This window comes from Kogia breviceps, chromosome 7 (genome assembly GCF_026419965.1).
Source record: "Kogia breviceps isolate mKogBre1 chromosome 7, mKogBre1 haplotype 1, whole genome shotgun sequence".
Lineage (NCBI taxonomy): Eukaryota > Metazoa > Chordata > Mammalia > Artiodactyla > Physeteridae > Kogia > Kogia breviceps.
In genome coordinates this window covers 112,732,794-112,753,486 of record NC_081316.1, presented here as the reverse complement: position 1 = coordinate 112,753,486, position 20,693 = coordinate 112,732,794, and the positions used below count along the sequence as shown (strand labels likewise).

Sequence of the window (20,693 nt, the reverse complement as noted above, 5' to 3'; positions counted from 1 at the left end):
TGTTTTTTAAGACACAGATTCTTAGGACCATTGAATGAGACCATCAGCAATCTGTGTTTTTTTAAAAACCTCCCTCGGGGCTTCCCTGGTGGCGCAGTGGTTGAGAGTCCGTCTGCCGATGCAGGGGACGCGGGTTCGTGCCCCGGTCCGGGAGGATCCCACATGCCGCGGAGCGGCTGGGCCCGTGAGCCGTGGCCGCTGAGCCTGCGCGTCCGGAGCCTGTGCTCCGCAGCGGGAGAGGCCACAACAGTGAGAGGCCCGCGTACCGCGCAGCGTCTGGCACATTTAGGCACCCAATAAATCATTTCCCACTTCCTTTGGCTAAAGTCACGCCACTAGGGAACGGCACAACCGGGGTTTAAAACCTGTCCTAGACACGTAGGGCCTCGTGTGTTCCTTACTTAGCAACAGCAGAGGTTCATCCGGGGCTGCATGCCTAGCAATGGTGGTCACGCCTTGACACACGCCCCTTCGTTCCTGCCTCCCTGCCTTCGGTGTTCCTGGGCCAAGGCCAAGCCCCAGAAGTCGAAGCTGCGGTCTCTGTCCCGAGACGAGGGACTTGACTTTGCAACTATTTCCCGTCACGCCTTAGTCTCCAGCCCGCTAGAACCTTGTCTCTATGGAGACAATGGGGCTGCGTCTCTGGAGACCGTGTACGGGTCTTTTTGGAGGAAGGCTCTACTATAGCTGCAGTGGGAGCCCCCTGGGGAGAAGATGCTGGCTAAGCACACAGTGTTATTATCTTCTCGACAGCTTCCTCCTGGGTCTCCACAGACTCCAAACCGGGTAGATGGTGCTCTGCCTAGACCCACACAGAGCTGTTTCCTGCCAGGTTCCTTGGCCTCATGAAGAGGCTAGAAGCACATTTGGTAGTTTCAGTGACATTTCAACATCGGGAGACTCACATCCCTGCTTGAGTTGTCCAGGAACCAGGGGCTGAAAGCTGGTTATCCAGCCCAGGAATTCTTTGCCATGATCGGGAGCGTGACAGTGGCGTCCACAAGCCTCTGGAAACTGCCAGAAGGCTGGGAGTCATGGGCACTTTCCTGGCTCTTCTGGTGAAGCTGTTCCATTGGGCTGGGGAGCATGTAGTCTCTTACTTTCTAGTAGGAAAGGGGCCCAAAACTGAAAACTTAGAGTTCCCCAGCAGTGACGTCTCTCAGGGCATGGACCAGGTGACCAAGAAGTCAGATGAAAATCAACGAGCTGGCCTCCACAGACCTCGGTCCCACTCCTGCTCCTTGTGTGCTGTTCCCCAGAGATCCAGAGAGGCCACGAGCCTCTTGGGAGGGGCGGAGCGAGGTGGAGGAGCAGCTTTAGGATGGCTGAGAGCTTGCACTCCTGGACGCCACCCGTGGGCCAGCTTCCAGGCCCTCGCTTCCTGGGGCCATCAGTCATTCTTTCTGAACCACAGTGGTCACTGGGTGAGTCTTACTCCACATTTCATTTTTGGAACAAAAAAAGATGACTTGTTCAAAAGGAAGCCTTTACTAAGAAAAAGTGAAAGGCTCTGCAATTGCTTTTGGAAGCGGAGGGTGGAGATGGCGGGGAACAAATGAACCGGCAATGCCTGTGAACTCTGACACGATGGTCTGATGTCAGCCCAGGAGGAGCTGTGTCAGCCCCTCGAGCCATCTTTCTTCACTGTTAATAGCGAAAGGGCTTATGCTGCATGGGAAGACTTAATTTCCACTCAAGGGAGAGACTCCTGGAACAAACCACGATGGTCAGAAGAAATGAAGGAGTGAAGGAAAGGACTGATTAGAAAAGTTTTCCTTTAAGTTATTTTGAAATAGCTGTAATTTTTTATAGTACTAGGATGCCTGTGAAACCGGGGAGTGAACCGGATGACCTTGCGAAGCCCCTTCCAGTTGGGGATTTTAGAAAAACCAGAGCCATTCCCCGGGATGTATTGTGAGTGGGTGGAGGGAGTGGGGGGCAGCGGAAGCGGGCGCCCTGGCTGTCTGCCATCCCCCCCCAGGCCACTAGGGGTCTCTGCTGATCCACCAGCCCAGACCATCCTCCCCAAAGCCTCCCAAGCCTCCCAGGAGGACGCGTTTGTTGCTAACTTGCCTAGACTGGGGGTGGGGAGCTGGTCTGCTGGAGAGCTTGTCTTGACCCACCCGGGCAAGCCCTCGGCCCATCCTCTTGACCCCTTTAATGCTTCCTGTCAGCCTGATATGCTGGGCAGGCAGCACGAGGGTTCTCTGTCATGTGCCTGTCGCCTCCCCCTGCTTGGTTGCAGGGTTTCTGAGGGAAAGACGGGTCTTTCTTTGAATTCTCCCAAACTGTCTAGCGCAGCGTTGGGTGCAGGATAGATGCTAGTAGATGGGTGGCCTGAGTGGGCTTCAGCCTGGAACGGGGTGAGCGTGTGCCTTTGTGGGGCAGGGACGTTGCCGCTGTCCCCAGACACTGTGTTCTTGGCCGCACCCCTCCAGTTCTGGCAGAGCCAGCGTGCTGTCTCAGGCTGGGAAAAGCTGGGTTCCCAAACCCGGGGAAGCCAATCACATGTAAACAAGCCACCTGATCCTGTTCCTGTCCCACTCCAGCTGGGAGCTGTCCTCTCAAGGGAACAGCACTGCTGCTGCTCTTAAGGAACACTCCCTCAGAAAGAGGGAGGCGCTCAGGTTTCTGAGCCTGGCAGGGTGGCCCTCTTGGGGTCCTGGCCCCTGAGCGGAGGCCAGGGGGCGAGGAACCCAGAAGGGACAGCCTTAACGCCCATAAGGGAGGAAGGCAGTGGAACTCCCAGAACTCAGCTTCCTGTCACGTGGGTCCGGGGGTGTCCCCTTTTCATCTCAGCAGTGACCTTTCAGGGTGGGTCACCACCCCCAGCTCGGCCACGGGGCAGAACTTGCAGGGGCTGGGCTGAGGTGCTGGCTTCCCACCCCCTTGGCCTCTGGCTAACGTTGAAAATACAAACTCTGTGGGTCAATAGGTAAGTTTCCCCTTCCCCGGGTGAGGATGTACTTACTAGTGCCCTTCCTAATTTTCTGGAGAGCAGCACAGCTGCAGAGTTACATCTGGTCGGCTGAGCCCGGAGTCTCAGAACCGTGCTTACTCTGTGGCCTCTCCCTTCCCTACTTTCGATCTATTCGCAAATCCAAATTCTTGCTTCCCAGCGATTGGTTTCTTACTCGCTGGTCTCTGAATCCCTGATCTACAGCTAGGTAGGGTCATGCGCCCCAACCCAGGGCCCAGGACCCTTGGTTCTCCTTCCTCCGTGTCACAGAAAAGGTAAAAGGATCTAGTAAATGAAAATAGACTCATCCCTGACTCTGCTGCTTATTAGGTGTGTGACCTTGAACCAGCGACTTAACTGCTCTGAGTTCCACTTTCCTTGGGTGTCAAATGGAGAAAATAATGTGCACCTTGCAGCCTGGTTGTGAGGCATAAGCAAGATGATCTATGTCAAGCACCTGGTACACAGAGCGCCTGGGACCAGGAAGCTCAATACACGTGGACATTCTCCCCTTTCTCTGCCAGCCCCTCCTTGAGCAGCTCAAGCGGTGGCCGGTCGGTTCATTTGTCTCCAACGCATCTCCAATCCTTACCCCATCGCCTACATTCTCCACTGCCTTTAAAGTCTTTGGCAATTGGCTGTGGTGATCAGACTCAAAGCATAACCTCCTACAAATCTGGCTGCAAGATACTCCGTCATTACATTTGCAGTTAGAGATTGTGTCGCAGTGGTTTTCATGCCCTTGGAACCCAGCAAGCTCAGTAGGTGCTTGAACAGATGCACGTGGCACAAGTGAGTGATGTCCCCCCCGCACCCTGGCCCCTTCTCGGCCGGGACTGTGAACATCTCTCTCTGTTCCTTACCTCCTCCAGACTTCTCTCTACCCTGGGAACAGTCACGCTGAGAGCTCCCAGGTAGTCTGCTAAGCGCCCTCCACTCCCCCAAGCTTGCCTGAAATGCCCCCTCCTCTAGGAAGTCCTCCCAAGGCCAGTGAATCGACAGCTTCTCCAATCACAGTCGGATTTGAAAGTCCTCCTGCTGGCCTATCTGATCCTTACAGAGGTTTGCTCATCCTGTCTCTGGGCAGGAACCCACCCTGGCCATGAGGGCGTGCAGGCTGGGGCCTGGGCTTTCCCCGGGGAGGAAGAGGGATGCTGAGTGGTGACTGGGCAACCTCAGGCCATACACATGCTTTGCTCAATCCAGACCACTTCCGGCAGCTGCCTTCCTGCCCTTACCCCTGAGCACTGTGTCCTCACATAATTTATCTAGATCCTTGGGTGTGACTCAAGCTCCCTCCCACTGAGATCGGGCGCTCATCATGGACAATTCCCTGTGTTCTCCCAGGACCTAGCATGGTGCATACAATAAGCTTCCCCTAAATGCTCGGCAAATGAATGAGAACTGTGGCTCTGCCTGATTTGCACTGGAACAGAGCTGAGGTTTAATCTCCACGGGGAAAGAGGGATGGGTTTCAGGTCAAACTAACGCTTGCGGGGGGCGGGCATGAGGGTCTCTCCAGTGGAATGGTTTATTTGGTGCCATCAAGGAAGGGCTTCTTCACTGAGGATCTGCCCCCAAAGGACACCTGGGTTCTGCCCAGTAAGAATCCTGGGTGTCATTAGGTGCAGGCAGGGCAGGGTGGCCTCCTCCAGAGGGGAAAGGACAGGCTGTGGCCCAAGTCCTTGGAAACCCCGGTTTAGCTTTCCTGCTTGCTGAAAGCAGTCACCCCTGCTCCAAACCCCCTTCCAGCCCCTAGGAGAAAGCTCACACATAGGAACGGAAGGCCGGAAGGCCGAGCGGAGAGTATGCCCGGACCTCACAGAACTGGATGGGGACACAGTATGGCATCTGAGAGAGGGGGACCAATTTGAATAAAAAAACATCTCCCACTCTGCAACACAAGGCTGAATGATTAGCACACAGGCAAAACCATGAGCCAGCAGTTTGCAACAAAGCTGGCAGGCGGCTGGAATGTTGATCCAGAGGATCATGTTCCAGAGGGGAGACACCCCTCCCCAGGCCAGACTGGCGCTCGGCGCGGCTATTTCAGGCTGGGGGATTAAGGTCGAACCATGACGAATGTGTGCACAGACGCACGCACGCACGCACGCACACACACACGCTCCTCCTCTCTCCTCGGCCGAGCTGGCTCCCACGCCCGGACCCCAGGCAGGCCTGCCTCCTGCACTGAGTCTCTTGGCCCCGGGGGTCTCTGCTTCCTGGGAAGGCCCAGGCCAGCCCACGCCCACCTTGGCGAGGCAGAGATGGGAGCCTGACCTGGGGATGTGGACGGGGCAGCGCAGGGCACGTCCTGCTCACCTTCTCCCCGACACACACCTGGGACGCTGCACTGACCCCACCCCCTCCCCCTCCCCCTCCCCCCACTACTGCCGCCATCTCTCTTTCCAACTCCTTTCTGCCTCTGCCTGTCTTCAGCCTCACTCTCCTCTTCCCCGGTCTGTGTCTCTTTGTCTTTGTTGTTCTTTTCCTCTAGTGCTTCAGCCTCTCCGTACCTCCCTCTCGAACGTGACCATTGATATTTGTCTTTCTTTCCCTTTGCCTTTCTCCCTACTTCTCCTTTCCTCCTTTGCCTTCCTCTTGCCTCCCTTGATTTCTACCTTTCTCATCATATCACTTCTTTCAACAGATGTTTACTGGCTGCCTATCATTCACCAGACCCGGTGCGGCTACTGTCAGGTGTGGGTTATAATAAGATATAAAATATTGTCTCTACTCAAAAAAATGTTTGCTACCCAGGAGAGGAAAACGTAAAGTCACATGGGATATTTACCATGTAAATGGCCCACTGTGCCCAGGAGTTAGTTGAGAGAAAGAAAAGTCCATGCTTTGGGGTGGGGTGTCAGGGAGGCCTCCATGGAGAGAGCAGCCTCATTATTGCTGGGTTTGGTCCTGCAGACGTGTGCAGTCATCACCCAAACACACAGGCGTGGAAAAATAGTGACCTACGAGGGCATCAAATGTCAAGTGAAAGGCTGTGACAATTCTGGGGGGCAACTGGGGTTTTTGAGCAAGAGAATGGCTTGGATGGAGCTTTAGAAGATAAAGCTATAGCAGCGGAAGGCTAAGAGGTGTGCGTGTGTGTGTGCGTGTGTGCGTGTGTGCGTGTGTGCGTGTGTGTGTGTGTGTGTGTGTGTGTGTGTGTGTGTGTGTGTAGGAAGGCTGTGAGGTAGCCAGAGAAGACAGAAGAGCAGGTAAGGAAGCTCTGACAGCAGCTCGTGTGTAATTACCCACTGACGCCTGAACAAGTAGGTGGGGCCAGTGACAGGAAATGAAGGGCCAGCTTCACTGTCAGGCACAGATGTGATGCTTACAGTGATAGGAATCAAAGTTCCTTCCTCTTTCCTCTAAGCTCCAAGGCACTGAATGCACGGATTCCCCAGGAGGACTGATTTTTGCAGATAGCATCTTCGGGGCCTGGCTCATCCAGAGCTCTCGTTATCCGTCTCTGCTAACCCACGTCTCTAGTGACCCTGCTTTCTGCACACGAAGTTGTCGGCCCCGGGGACCCCAAGCCCGAGGGGGCCACCGTGGCTGCAAAGCCCTCTGGCCCTCCTTTCTTCTCCCACTGCCCTGGTACGCCCCCGCTGCCAGAGCTCGAGCTGGGGTTGGAGGGCCCAGGAGGGGAAACCCAGTGCCTCTCCAAGGACCTGATTATTTCCAAAGACTTGTGCTAATTTTCTGATATGATCCTCACATCTCTGTGAGGCACTAAATCCTCATTACTTTTCCTGACCGATGCATTCTAATTAGATCAACACTTAAAACAAATTCACAATAGCCACAGGATGGCTTTCCATCTCATTAACTCCTCACTTATTATTTTCATGAAAATTACTGATAAAAATGTGCATCTCCATTTGGTGAGGCCTCACAGCCTCCTTGGCTCCTATCTTGCATCTCTCCCATCACCGGGGCTGCGCAGCATCGCCATGGTAACCCACAATAATAGAAACTAATAAATTACAAACGAGATGCTCGTTGAGCAATTATTGTCCTCTTTTATGCAAGTTTCTTGCTAATTTTGATCATAAGGGAAAGTACAATAAGACTCTGAAGGAATGAGTCTATTTCAAGAGAATATTAGCAAGCAGAAGCCTAGGCGGCTGAGTTTAGATCTGTAATAAAGTGATTTGGTGATTTCAAGCAATGGGAAGAGGAAATAAACTTCCGGCCTCGTGTCCCATGCAGTACTCACTATCGAGTCCCTCAGAGACCCCACTGGGGTGGGTTCGATGTGATTCCTGCTATCAAAATGTACAAGGCATGACTGGCCTTCTAGGGGTCACCACGTCCTTTCCCCTGCCTCCACCAACCTAGAGAGATAGATTATACGTATCGATCCTTAAAACTTAAGGATAAAAATGGCACCACCCTTCTTTGGCATTCTTTCCAGCACCTCTCACCAAGCATTCTTAGAAAGTTTACCGGTATCCCCAAGCCTGATTGTCTCGTGGGCAGAGGCTAGTGCAAACGTCCTGGGGGACCCTCCATGTGTCTGTCCTGGACTCAAGAGCTCAGTGGGAGAAGAAGAAAGTGGCCAGTCTAGGGCTTGCATAGACACCAGTGAGTTGGGAAAGTATCACCAGGAAGCTTTCTTAGTTTATAGGTTTGGGGAAAATATTCTGTCCTGGAGGAGAGAGCCCATTCTCTGCCATTTCCACAGTTCCCAGTTCCCAGGATGAAGGTGGCAGGTGAATCTTGTGAGGGGTGACTTTAGGTGACTTACACAGTGGCCCTGGACCACAGGGAGACAGATGTGCCAAGGCAGGGTGAGCAACTAGAGAATGATCTGGGAAAAGCTGTCCCGTGGGAAGCTGTTGTCTCCTATTAGGTGAGCAGGATTCAGGGAAGGCCCACTTTCCCCACACTCTCCTTCTCAAAACACAGAGAGCTCATCAAGCCACAGCCCCTTTGAGAAGCCTGTGAGGCTGGGATGTCTGGGTCCACTGCCAGCTCCGTCCCCGCCTCATCCTCCTGCAAAGCTCTCCATCTCCTTAACTCCTGTGCTCATTTTTGGGGATATCTTGGACCAGGAAGCCAGGAATCACTTTGGACATTGTCCCTCTCAGATCTGGTCATCTTCTAGGGAATACTGATGCCCTGGCATGCTGAACTCTGAGTGAAAAAGGGACTGAGCTGCTGAAAATAGCAGGAGGAGTGGATCAGAGGATGAAAGGATACAGTGAGTCTAAACCATTTTCCTAGGTCTCCACGGGACCTTCAGACATTCTGACACCTCGCTTAGGAGCCTGGCTAGGAGACAGGACCCAGCCCTGTGTGTTACCTGTGAGTGAAGGTTTATGGAGGGCTGGTTGGGGGAGTAGGGCCCCCCGAGGTCATTCCTGAGCAGGTTATCACTGTGCATCTTGGTTTTGAGGCAGGTGATGTAACGGTTACAAAAGTCCTTGCAGAGTTCATTGACTTTCTCCAGCTCCAGCAGGTGGATTCTGAGGACCTGGATTGCCTTCACCATCTGTGGAGGGGGAGGAGAGGTGAGCCCAGGTGTCTGGATCCCAGCCCCCTCACTGCCTTGACCACCCCCCACCCCAAGTCTCAAGCACACGGACAGAGAGGAGCCGATGCTCGCCCTAGGGACATACGCTTTCCACCCGCTGGATTTAAATTCTCCTTGTGGGTAGCTGCCGATCGTTTCCTGGCTTTGAGTTCACTGTTAATCACAGCTGTTCTTGAGGTAGGTGTGGTATTCTGAGAACAGCACTGTCCTTAGAGGTTAGAAGGCCAGGTCTCAAGCCCCCTGCCGGCCATACAGTCTGTGTGGCCTCGGCCAAGTGCTTAAGCTCTCTGTGCCTCACTGTCTGACAAATGGGGACCATGACGTGCTCCCTGACAACTGTACAGTTTTGTGGAAAGGAGCATCTGAGGGAAGGCGTGAGCTGCAAGGTGTGAGGCCTTGAACAGGCACGAGGAAGACCGAGATCAGAGCTCTTTGCAAGAGCCCCAAGAGGTCAGGGACTGGCTATTCTTAAACACGTATTCTGAGTACCTCATGTGACGTCAGTCACCTAGCAGACACCCCATTAATACATGTTGACTTCTGGTTTAGAACTGCTTTAACTTGCTTGGGTCACTGCTTCTCCTGTTTTCCATAAAAGATTCTCAGCTACTCTGGTGGTCAGTGTAAACTTGACATGGCATTTGGTCTAAGCCCTTCGCTTCAAACGTTAGTTGACCCAGTTGCTTTTACCTGCTTTTCCTCAGACACTCAAAGTGAAAGGCTACCTTTTGCTAAGATGAGCATTCTTAGCCAGAAGTCAGATACTAGACTGCAACATGCAACTCCAGCATGTTGTTGTAAATTGTGACTTTAATAAAAAGTACAATTTTTATTTTCTTTCCCCAAAAAAAAAAAAAAAAATACATGTTGACTGACTGCATCATCCAACATGACTTAGCTGGGTGCTGGGACACCCAACTGTCTGCTGTGGCCTTTTCCGTACCCTTTGGTACGTGTGTCTGCCGCCTCTTCAAGTGGACGTTCCTAACCTTTCCAAGGCAAGAAGCTATTTCTCAGTCGAGGCTTTTCCCTTTATCGTTGTTATTATTATAAAAAGAAGGTGGTATGGAAGGTATGGAAAACAGAGGATGAAAAAGACTGCCCTTGACCTAATCACCCTAAAAAGAATGACGATTTTTTTGTTCTTTTTCGCGTGCGTGTATTTCCACATAGCCTCAATCACTTTGTATGTACCATTTTGCTTCCTGTTTTTCCCCTTAGTTTACCAAACGTATTTTTCTAAGTGGCAGGAATGTTTCCTCTATTCTCCCTTCTAGACTGCAAGCTTCTAGAAGAGAGGGGTGGTGGCTAATTTGCTCACCCCATTATCCTCGTTACTAACACAAGTGGATATTGAGTAAATATTTGTCGAATGGGTGAAAGTTATTGAGTAAATACATTTTAAATTGCTGCATATCATTCCATGTGTGTGCCACACTTGGCCAATTCCTTATGGTTGGGCATTTAGGTTAATTCCAATTTTTAAATTTTATTTTAAAAACGTTATAGTGACTTATCTTCCAACCTTATAGCTTATTCGTGTTTCTGCATTATTTCCTTAGGAAAAGGCCCCAGAAGTGACAGAAAAAAAGCTATGGACATACTTTTGGCTCATGATAAATATGGCCAAATTGCTTTTCAAAAAAGGTGTTGGAGCAATTGGATATCCACAAGCAAAACAGTGAACCTTGATTTAAATCTAACGTCTTATACAAAAATTAACTCAAATGGATCAAAGACTGAAATGTAAGACATATAACTATAAAATTTTTAGAAAAAAAAAAAACAAAACAAACCAGGAGAAAATCATCAGGACCTAGGGCTAGGCAAAGAGGTCTTAGACTTGACACCAAAAACATGACCCAGAAAAGGAAAACTTGATGAATTGGACCTCATCAAAATGTAAAATGTTTGCTCTTCAAAAGACCCTGTGAAGAAGATGAAAAGATAAACTACAGACTGGGAGAAAAAATCTGCAAACCACATATCTGACAAACGACTTATGTCTAGAATATATAAAGAGGTCTCAAAACTAGCCAGTGAAATAACAAGCAATCCAATTAGAACTTGGGCAAAAGACAACATCAGACATTTCACTGAAGAGTATATATACATGGCAAATAAGCACATGAAAAGATGTTCAATGTCATTAGCCATCAGGGAAATGCAAATTAAAACCACAATGAGGTATCACTACGCACCTATCAAAATGGTTAACATTAAAAATAGAGGTAACACCAAATGCTGGCAAGGAATTAGAAACGGGACCACTCATATGTTGCTGGTGGGTATGAAAAATGGTCCAGCCACTCTGAAAAACAGCAGAACAGTTTCTTATGAAACTGAATATACCATCCAGCTCAGCAATTGCACTCTTGGGCATTTATCCCAGAAAAATAAAAACATCTGCTCACCCAAAACCGGTATGTGAATATTCCAAACAACCTTATTCTAATAGCCCCAAACTGGAAACAACCAAAATACATGTCAACAGGTGAATGGATAAAGAAACTATGGTACATCCATATCACGAAATAGTACTAGGCAATAAAAAGGAACAAACTACTGATACACTCAATTACTTGGATGGATTTAAAGGGAATTATGCTGAGCAGAAAAGAAAAAGCCAGTCTCAGAAGGTTACATACTGTATGATGCCATTTATATAACATTCTTGAAATGACTAAATTTTAGAGATGGAGAACAGATTAGTGGTTGCCAAGGGATGTGGTGGGGGAGAGAGGGAGGAACTGCCCTGTATCTTGACTACCATAGTGTTTCCATGAATCTACACATACGATAAAATGGCACAGAACACACACACACACACACACACACACACACACACACACACGGCTGCATGTAAAACTGGTGAAATCTGAATAAGGTTGGTGGATCATACCATTGTCATTTTCCTGGTTGTCAAATTGTACTCTAGTCATGCAAGAAGGGGATCAGGACCTTCTCTGTATTAATTCTTACAACTGCATGCGAATCTACAGTTCTATCAAAACACAAAGTAAAAAAAAAAAAAAAAGTGGGGCTCGCCTTGGAGACCATTTATGTTGACATAAGCAATATATAGGCATCCCTCTTAGCTTTTGGCCAGCATTTTGATGCCCTGGAAAACAAGGATGGGCATCTCTCCCAGAGAATCCTATCAGGTGTGTCGAGCTGCGTGGCTAGAAGCCAGGGCCACACCCTCTCTGAGCTTCAGCTGCATTTCAAGAGGGGAGCAACTGAGGAGCCCCCAGGTTGGCATTTGGATTGTCTGATGGGTAGGGATTGTGCTTGACTAATTAAAGGCTCTGAGTACTGAATTAGACTAAGTGTCACTCAAAGAGAGAAACCAACAATTGTGTGTTTTCAAGCAGGGCTCAGTCACAGGGTCTTGTCCTCAGGGGATGCCCCGTCTGTGGCGCTGAGACTAAAGGAGACTGTGCCGTCCCAGGCAAAGAGGAGAAGAGTGACTTCAGTCCAGATTATTTGGACCAAAAGATGGAGTCGGGCACTGAATAAATTATTTGCTCTTGCCTACATTTTCTACTTGACAGTATATGGTGTTTAATAAATACTCATTGACTGATTGATGGATAACAATACCCAACATTTCTTATTCTTCCTACATCTCAGGGACTGTGTTAAACCCGTCTCATGCCTGACTTGTTCCACATAACCACCTCTGCAAGTAGGTACCATTATTGCCCATATTTTACAGTTGACGGCAATGAAGGCCAGAGGCAGAAGTTTACTTGCTTAATGTCACGCAGTCGGTAGGTGACAGAGCTGGGACACGAAGCCAGGCTGCCTGTGTTGCTTCACCGGCAACTAGGGGGTCTCAGGATTTACACAGAGGAAGTGGCAGTTGATAGGATGCATGGTTTAGGGAGAAAGTGGCTTAGCGACAGGAAGTATGGGCGTCCAGGAAAACCAAACAGCCTTGGGGAAACTAAAGTTTAGGATTTCCAGAACCCTCCCTGGCAATGTTCCTGCATTCGGCTGCTCTGGCCTGGCCCGCAGGAACCAGAGTACCTCACCGTGTTTCCCTGTGTGTAAAAAGAGGGGGTTGGACTGTCAGGTGCCTTCTGTTTTCTGATTCTCTGAACGTTACAGGGACTTCTGATGGTCCTGGAAGGGACCACGTGAGATGATCTAGGCCAGTCTCTAGGTGAACGGATGGTCCAAACCCTCCCGGACACATGGCTGCATCTTCTCTTCTGAGGCTCTCTTATCGCCTCACACCATCTCTATGTTCTCTCAATCTGCTGAGTTCTTCCAAAGATTTACTGCAATCTCTCCTGCCTTAATATACAGTGCTGACTCAGCCCTCTCTAGGCACCAAGAACATCCAGGGCTTCCATCAATACAAGCTCCCTTAATTTAATGTTATACATTCAACGAATACCGAGTCTCATTATATGTCAAACACTGGACAAGACCTTTGACTTAAATAAGTTGCCCAGTTAGCTTTGTCTTCCCCAGACAAAATAATCTTAATTCCTTAAACCTTTCTTCTTTTTCCCTCCCTTCCTTCCTTCCTTCCCTTCATTTCTTCTTCCTTTCTCCGAGCTTTCCTTTACTGGACTATCCTTCATTTTCAATCAACATTTTATTTATTCATTCTAAAATCTTCTCGTGAATACACACACATACACATCCATACACACAGAAAAGTGCACCTATCTATTTATAGCCAATAAATCCTTATTAGGTAAAAAGAATCGGAAAATACAATTAAGCAGAACAAAATAAGAAGTATAATCTACCCAAAATAGCTTTGCTCAAATGAAATACGCGTGCAATGTGTTGAAATCAGATTTGGTGCACGGTGGCCAAAAGTGGACCTACATTTTGGTCTAATAAAGCACAGGTGAAGGATTACTTTTTTATGAGGTAATAGACTTGGTTTAAAGATTTAAGAACGCAGAGTAAATCACAATGGTATTCCAAGGCAATGAATATGTAGGACCTATGCAGTATTAGAGGAGAAATTGGGCAATGCCGTTAACGTGGGGTAGCTGCCTGGCCTGGCGCAAAGCCTGTGGGATTTACCATCAGACGGCTTGGATTTGAGTCCAGACCTACTGTTTACAAACTGGGTGACATTGGGCTAATTCCACCACGACTTCCCTGAGCCTCAGTTTTCCTCATCCCTGTCTCATAAGATTTGATAACGGCTGAAAGACATAATAATGTGAAAGTGCTTTATAAACCACAGGGAACCAAATGCATATAAACTTTTGCAACCTCTTTTAATGATTTCTAATATCCTGTTGGCTTTTCTATTGCTGTTCCATTTTCAGATAGTGGAAGAATAATCATCCTCAGGTTTTTCTTCTATATTTCTGTTTAGTAAATCACCCTCTATCTTACTTTTATGCAATTTGGGGTTTTTGCCTCTAAATCAGAATAAAGCTCTGACATATTAAACTATGTTTCCTAAGTGATCAGTGTCGTGTAAAAAGTTATTCTAAATCTTCTAGTGCAATAACAATTCCATCTAATTTAATATCGTCATCAAATGTGATGAGTGGATCCTTCATTCCTTTTCTCCCAGTTTTGCTTCATCTTTCAGCTTCTCTGCCTCCCTTCTCTTTCAAAATAAAAAAACAGCCCTCTTCTTCTGAGCAGAGGGCTTCACAAAAGCAAAACGAGATGCACCCTTGCATTTCAGTCTCATATCACAGCGCACGAGCCCCACAGGTCTCAGGAAAGCCTGCAGGACCGGGGCCTCTCATTTTCTGGGAAGTCACATGGCACGATATCCTGAATTTACTATTTTCTGCCTGGGTATTTTGGACAAGTCATTTAACTTCATCTGTAAAATGTAAGCAGATAGGTAATACTTACACTGCAGAGGTGTGGTGAACACTGAATAAGATCATGTACACATATGTCCTGGGCACACAGGAGCTGTGTGTTACATGTGGATTCTTAACGCCAACACGCCCCTCCCCCCCACCATCAAGTACTTTTCTGAAAAGTGGCCTCTCTTGTAGGATTGCGGCCTCTTCATTTGATAGTAAAGTCCTCGCCTTTCAAAACATTTATATACGTAGCACTTTACAATTTGCAAAATGCTTCTCTCTCCATTACCTCATTTGAGTCTCAGAAACGTGAGGACACACAGGCACTGTTATCACTCTGCTAGAGCTGAGGAGATCAAGGCTCAGAGATTAGGTAACCAGCGAGATTCCAGGCAGCAATTAGGGAGGGAGGTAGCTTTGCCCTGGAGGGCAGATTCCGTTTACCCTCTCCTGCAATTTGGGAAGCTGGAATATTCTCCCTCATTTACGGATGAAGAAATTGGGAAACACACATTCCTTGAAGTGCTCTGACGTTCCCTGCATGTCACTAGGGCAGCCAAAGCTAAAATCTATTCAGGAATTTTTCCAGACCAGACCAGACCAGCCGGACCTGGCCTGAGTAGTTGGAAGGGTGGGGTCACTGGAACAAGGCCTGGGACATGGAAGAAAGGTGAGGTCCAGAGCCTGAAGACTCCTTAGGGAGGCCACCACGCAGGACAAGTCAAATGCTTTCAAGTCACAATGTGGCACTTCCCTTCCCACGTCCCCAGAGTTCGGAGAAGCATTGTGGTTCAGGGGAAAGAGGTGGGCTTCAGGAGTTACACCCACCTGGTGCAAATCCCAGCTCTGTAACTTATTGACTATAGGGTTCTCAGTCTTGGATTCCCCCTTCTGTAAAATGGGTATAATGATAACCCTCTCAATAGGGCTATGGTGAGAATTAAATAGCAGAGCTGGGTGCTAGAGAACAGCGGGTTTTGGAGGCCAGGTCTGGGGTCCTCCACTTACTGGGACGCTCTGGACAATTCACGTGATCTCTGCGCTTCGGTGTCCTCATCTGTAAAATAGGACAGCGACAGCAACCCCCTCAGAATTGTACTGAGGACGAAATGAGATCTGGCCAGAAAACAACTAAAGACAAACGCAGAGGAAGCACTAAGAAAAGATTGGCTCTAGGGCTGCGTCACTGCTGAGTGTGGGCCCGGACTCCACGCCTGTATTTGACCCGCGTATGTGCTGTGTGGTCTTGAGCTGGTGATTTCACCTCGTGTCTCAATCTCTTCATCTTAAAACAGGGATAATAATAATCTGTGCCCTGTGGGTCTGAGAAGAGGATTAAATAAGGTAATACAGGTGAGGTGTTCAAAACGGCACCTGGCACCCAGTAAGTGCACTATAAATGTCAATAATTACTGGCTTTGATTATTATTTCCTTTCCCTGTTCTGGTGTCTTGTGGGATTTTTCTGCTCCCATCGAGGCAAAGAGAGTGTGGCGGCAGGCTGAAGGGAATGGCTCTCTGAAAGGGGGCCGCCCTGCCTGGCCTCCTTATTCACAGCCTCTGGCCTCTGGCCCTGCCTCTTCAGAGTGGGCCCAGGGGCCTGGGGGGGGCCCCATTTTGGAGCTGGCTTTGCGGTCAGGCAGCTATAATCTGTCCCTGAAGCCACACCAGGGTCTCATTAAAACGTGCCCCATAAGTGTTAAAAAAGTTACACATAAAAAAATTCCATGCATGAAACTGAAACCGTACGTTTTACAGCTTCGGTTTGAAATCTTGCATAATATATAAAACCTTGGCCCTGCACTGAGGGCCCGTAAATCAGATTTTACAAAGCAAAAAGCTTTTGCCTTTCAAAGGGGTTTGGGGAACTTGCAAATTTTACAGACTGAACCAACTGCCAGTCAGAGGCTGCTGGGCCCAAGCAGGGGATCCGAGGGCCAGGTGCCAGAGGCCTTGGTGAGCGCCGGGTGGGTGTGGGAATCGGAGTGAGGGTGTCCCCGGGGGAGCATTCCAGCTTAGCCACCATGAGGGTGGAAAGCCACCCGCGTGGCACTGAAACGGGGAGGTGGAGAGGGTCAGAGAGCACGGGCACCGCGGGGAGAGATGCTGGTGGTACTCTGTATAAATGAGGCCTCTGTTACCCCCCGGGAAGCAGAGAGGTGGGTGGTGGCGTGCAAGGAGCCAGCAGACCTGGATGCTGACAAGCCACTGCCCTTCTCCAGACTCCAGTGTCCCCATCTATAAAATGGGTGTGCTGCTTTCCACGCTCGTGGTTTCCCCACCAGCGTTTTGTGATTCGAAGTTTCTTTTCGGGCAGCTGGCTAACCGGGAACGGAGGTCCCCTCAGAAACCTGTACTCTGGGAACCTCTCTGGCCTCTGAGCAGCTCTGGCAGAGCTTAGTAAGCAGTGCCCATGGGAACTCGTCTGGGAGACCGTGGAGCGGGGCAGGTAGACACAAAGATTTGCTTGGACGAGAGGAGGGGACCAGATGGAGGGGGAGGACCCGCGTGCCCGTGGTGGGCCTGGAGGGAGCTGGGGAGGAGGCAGGACCCGAGCGCCCAGCGTGGGACAGAGTTCGGGGGATCCTAGCGTCCTCCTGACAATCCCATCTGTGAAAGTCAACATTCAAGGGCAAAGGAGAGCCACTCTGACACACATATATATAAAAAATAAATCTCTCAATTATCTCAGCTCATTTGCTTGGGGTCTCATTTTATGTCCCTGCTCCGCTGCGCAGTATATCTGTCCGGATAAAGAGTTACAGTCCGTTGGGCTACGTGTGTGGGGTTGTAAAAAACACAGATGCCAAATTAACTGGCTGTGGCACTCGGCAGCTGATTGAGCTGATAATGACGTGATCTGACCTTTTTCTAATTTCTAATTATGTGCATCTCGGCTGTGCCGGCTGCACGATTCTTGTTCTAATGATGGCTCCCGTGGTCGGCCTCTTCCTCTCTCCCCTCGACACAGGACTACAAGTGCGGTGGCAAAGGGCGCTGCCTGACACCCTCCCCCCCACCTCCCCGGTAAAGTTTCAGGGCTTCCGGCCACACAGTCTCTCTGATGGCCTGGAGGTGAGGTGAGGTGGCTGGAAGGCCTGGCTTTAGTGATACCGCCTTTGGATGCCACGCGTTTAGTTCCACAAGCCAGCTCGTGAATATTTTACGACTGTCACAGGAGACGGGCGTATCGGCTCTATAGACGAGGAAACCGAGCTTCAAAGGAGCTGTCGCCAAAGTCACCCAGAGGGCGAGCTGTGTAGCTGAGCCGAGGTCCTTGGCTCCTTCATTGGTCTCCATTTAAATAATCGACCCATCCATCAGTCATTGACTGTGGTTAACTGCTCTGGGTAAATCAGGTCCACAGGAGGAGGTGGGCTGTCCAAGGCCTGCTCCACCAGTGGACCACTCCCAGCCCAGTCCCCTGAGATAGCGGCCCAGGGAGCACCGGGTGTCTGGGGCCATCGGGGCAGCTCCTACAACATCCGGGTGCCTAGGTCAGGCGTGGCACGCAGCAGGCGCTAACCAAGTTTTGTTGGATTAATGAAGAAATCTGAATGTTTGAGCGAACAGAACTCTGAGAGACCCAGGTAGTGTGAGCCAGGGGAGAACAGGGAGGCGGCCACACTTTCTGGTATTTTCCAGGCTGTGCTAGAATGAGAGGGTGTCCTCGGGGGTCTTCTATAGCTCACCTGGCAGGTGGTAGTGGGCAAGGTCTGTGAGGTTTGTTTCCCTAGGACTCCTACCTCTGAAGGTTTAAATTCTTTCATATTTCTCAGCCTATTTTAGGTATTTCCTACCAATTTAGGCCTCAGTTTCTTCTGGGGTCAAGGGAGAGGAGTGGCCATTCCAGCTCCTGCAGAAACGGCTGCCTCACTTCCTGGTTCCAGGGCTGCTGCGGGTGTAGCTTCTAAAGACCCGATTCACAATTGCGGTTCTGAGATTCTGAGCCACCGAACAGCAGGGCAGGGCCAGGCCAGCCTGCACTTACTGTTGGACCAACTGAAGAACCTGCACGGGGACAGCTCTCCTAGGAGACCTGAGAGACAGTGGTCTGGGCTCCCAGGAAGGATGTCTGCTCGATCTCAGCCAGGGGACAGGGAGGGCCAGGCGCAAGCAGAGGTGGATTTGCGGCTCCCAGAAACCTGCACTAATGCTCTTGACCCTGGTTAGGTGCTTATCCTCTGTCCTCTAAATACATCATAACACTTCACAGATTTCCAGGCCAGGCTGGGGGGCTCTCCTGGTAGCTCTTCTGGCCTCCATAAGGTAGCATAATCAACTCTTGAGAAAAGCAGTGGGCTTCCCTGGTGGCACAGTGGTTGAGAGCACGCCTGCCGATGCTGGGGATGCAGGTTCGTGCCCCGGTCCGGGGAGATCCCATGTGCCGCGGAGCGGCTGGGCCCGTGAGCCATGGCCACTGAGCCTGTGCATCCGGAGCCTGTGCTCCGCAACGGGAGAGGCCATGACAGTGAGAGGCCCGCGGACCACAAAAAAAAGAAAAAAGAAAAGCAGTGCGGTGGATAATTCACAACACAGAATAATACCCAAGTCATTTAAATCTGTTCTGCCGGTGCACTGTGTATGTGTGTTTTTCTTCCTTCCTTTTTGGAGTCACATTTGCTTTTCTAATTCTGTTTCCCTTTTGGGAGTGGGTACTAACTAAACTCTGACTGCAAGAGGTCAGTGCTATAATCAATCAATTTGTGGAAGAGAGTTTTCCAGAGTTTCCAAATTCACGGTGCATCATCTGGGTAAGCCACCCACAGAAAAATCGAGAATTGTGGTTAATAATCCCAGGATGACCGCTGTCATGATGAACAAACAGAGCAGCCTCTCTACAGCTCTCTTTCTCAACAGGATTCCCAGGGCTGGATGAGAATCTCAGGTATCATCTAATCTAGTGGTTACCAAGCCTTATTGAAGATTGCAGCTGTCTGGGAAACCTTTAAAAATGTACCTTCACGGGTCCCACCAAACTTAGTGAATCACGGTTTCCAGGTGGTGGGCCCCAGGACCGTGTACTTTTTAAAGCTGTAGTGATGATGTGGATGACAGGCTAGGTTTGGGAGCCTGATCTACTGCGTCCCCCTAAATGGGCAGGGCATCTGCTGATCTTCTCAGGGTGACTATGTTTCCGGTCTTCCTACGCACTGATCTGCTCGACTGTGCCTGTCATCCTCAGCCTCCACACCGTAGCACGTGCATCAGCTCCCCTCTGGGCAGCCCAAGACAGAGTTACCAGCGTGCCAGGACTCTAGCTCTTGGAACAGTCACACCAGACATTCTGGGCGCTATGACCCTCCTTTCCTCCTGTCTGCACTGCAAGGGGGTTGTAGGTGATGCTGGTGTTGCAGCAGCAGAGGAGGGGAGAGCTTTGGCAGCAACACCTTTGCATGCAACTCTTGGTTTAAGGATCTCAGACGCTGGAAGGGTACACCTAGTGCCTGCCCACAGGGGGCCTGTACATTTCTTTGTTGAATGCATGAATGAAGGGATGGCTTCTAGGGCATCTGGAGGGGATCAGAAGGTAGGAAGACCCTAGCCGGGGCGGGGGTTGGAGGGTCTTTACCAGATTGTCCAGTTCTGGGTCATCGCTGAAGAAGGGTTTGTGCTCCTGTTCCTGCTGGTGGACAAAGTTCTCGATGTCCACATCAAAGCTGGCGGAGGTGATGCACTCAGAGCCCTGGGTGGCCTGTTCACATTTCTCAAACAGCAGCGTCAGGAGCGGGAAAAGAGGGTGCCTGCGGGGACATCAAGAGCTCACACATGTGCACTCAGAGACTTGCTGCCGTCGGGGCTCAGAAGCCACAAGGGTCCCGTCCCACATTGCCGTCACTTCTTCTCCCAGGGTCCCACTCCCTGAGAAAGGCCCCAGTCCCCATGGTCAGCCTAGACGCTAGCATTTCACGCCCTGGCACAGAGAATTCAGTCTCCTGATTCCTGGGGCCTCAGAGGCTCCTGTTCCTCCCACCAGGGGCCTAACTTTTCTCTTTGTCCAGATAAACTGCACAGATATTTGCTGAGGGCTGCTGGGTATAACCCTTCACAGAGGTAGGTGTCCATTTCTGGCTCAGCGTCAATCTGGGAAGGAAATATGGGAAGTGTCCAGAGAAGTCCTGGATGTGAACATTCGTGGGTGGTCACACACCCGCCCTTGGCTGCGTGGAGCCCGCCGAGGGCAGCACCTGTGTGTTTGCAAGTGTACGTGGAGGGATGTGGACCTGAGTACTCGTCACACGTGCTGGGCAGAAGTCTCCACCTGTCCTGCATCTGTTGGCCGACTCAGCTTAGGTCAGACACCCCAGTCCCACGTGTAACACGTCCCTACACGTTTCTGTCATCACACACTTAGCACAACTGTCATCAAATAATTATTTGCATCATTA

At 50.1% G+C, this 20,693-nt stretch overlaps 1 protein-coding gene across 13 annotated transcripts in view; it reads right to left on the bottom strand.

Annotated features, from left to right (window-relative positions):
- PKNOX2 (PBX/knotted 1 homeobox 2) overlaps positions 1-20,693 on the bottom strand; it is a 262,542-nt gene that overhangs the window by 23,417 nt on the left and 218,432 nt on the right. For all 13 annotated transcript variants that reach the window (XR_010841494.1, XR_010841492.1, XR_010841493.1 and 10 more), the window contains 2 exons: positions 19,877-20,048; positions 8,268-8,456 (listed from right to left, as the gene is read on the bottom strand). Coding sequence is in view for 10 of the 13 variants with exons in the window: in XM_059070703.2 (XP_058926686.1) it covers positions 8,268-8,456; positions 19,877-20,048 (361 nt within the window). In the remaining 3 variants the exon portion in view is untranslated. The remainder of the gene's footprint in view (positions 1-8,267; positions 8,457-19,876; positions 20,049-20,693) is intronic.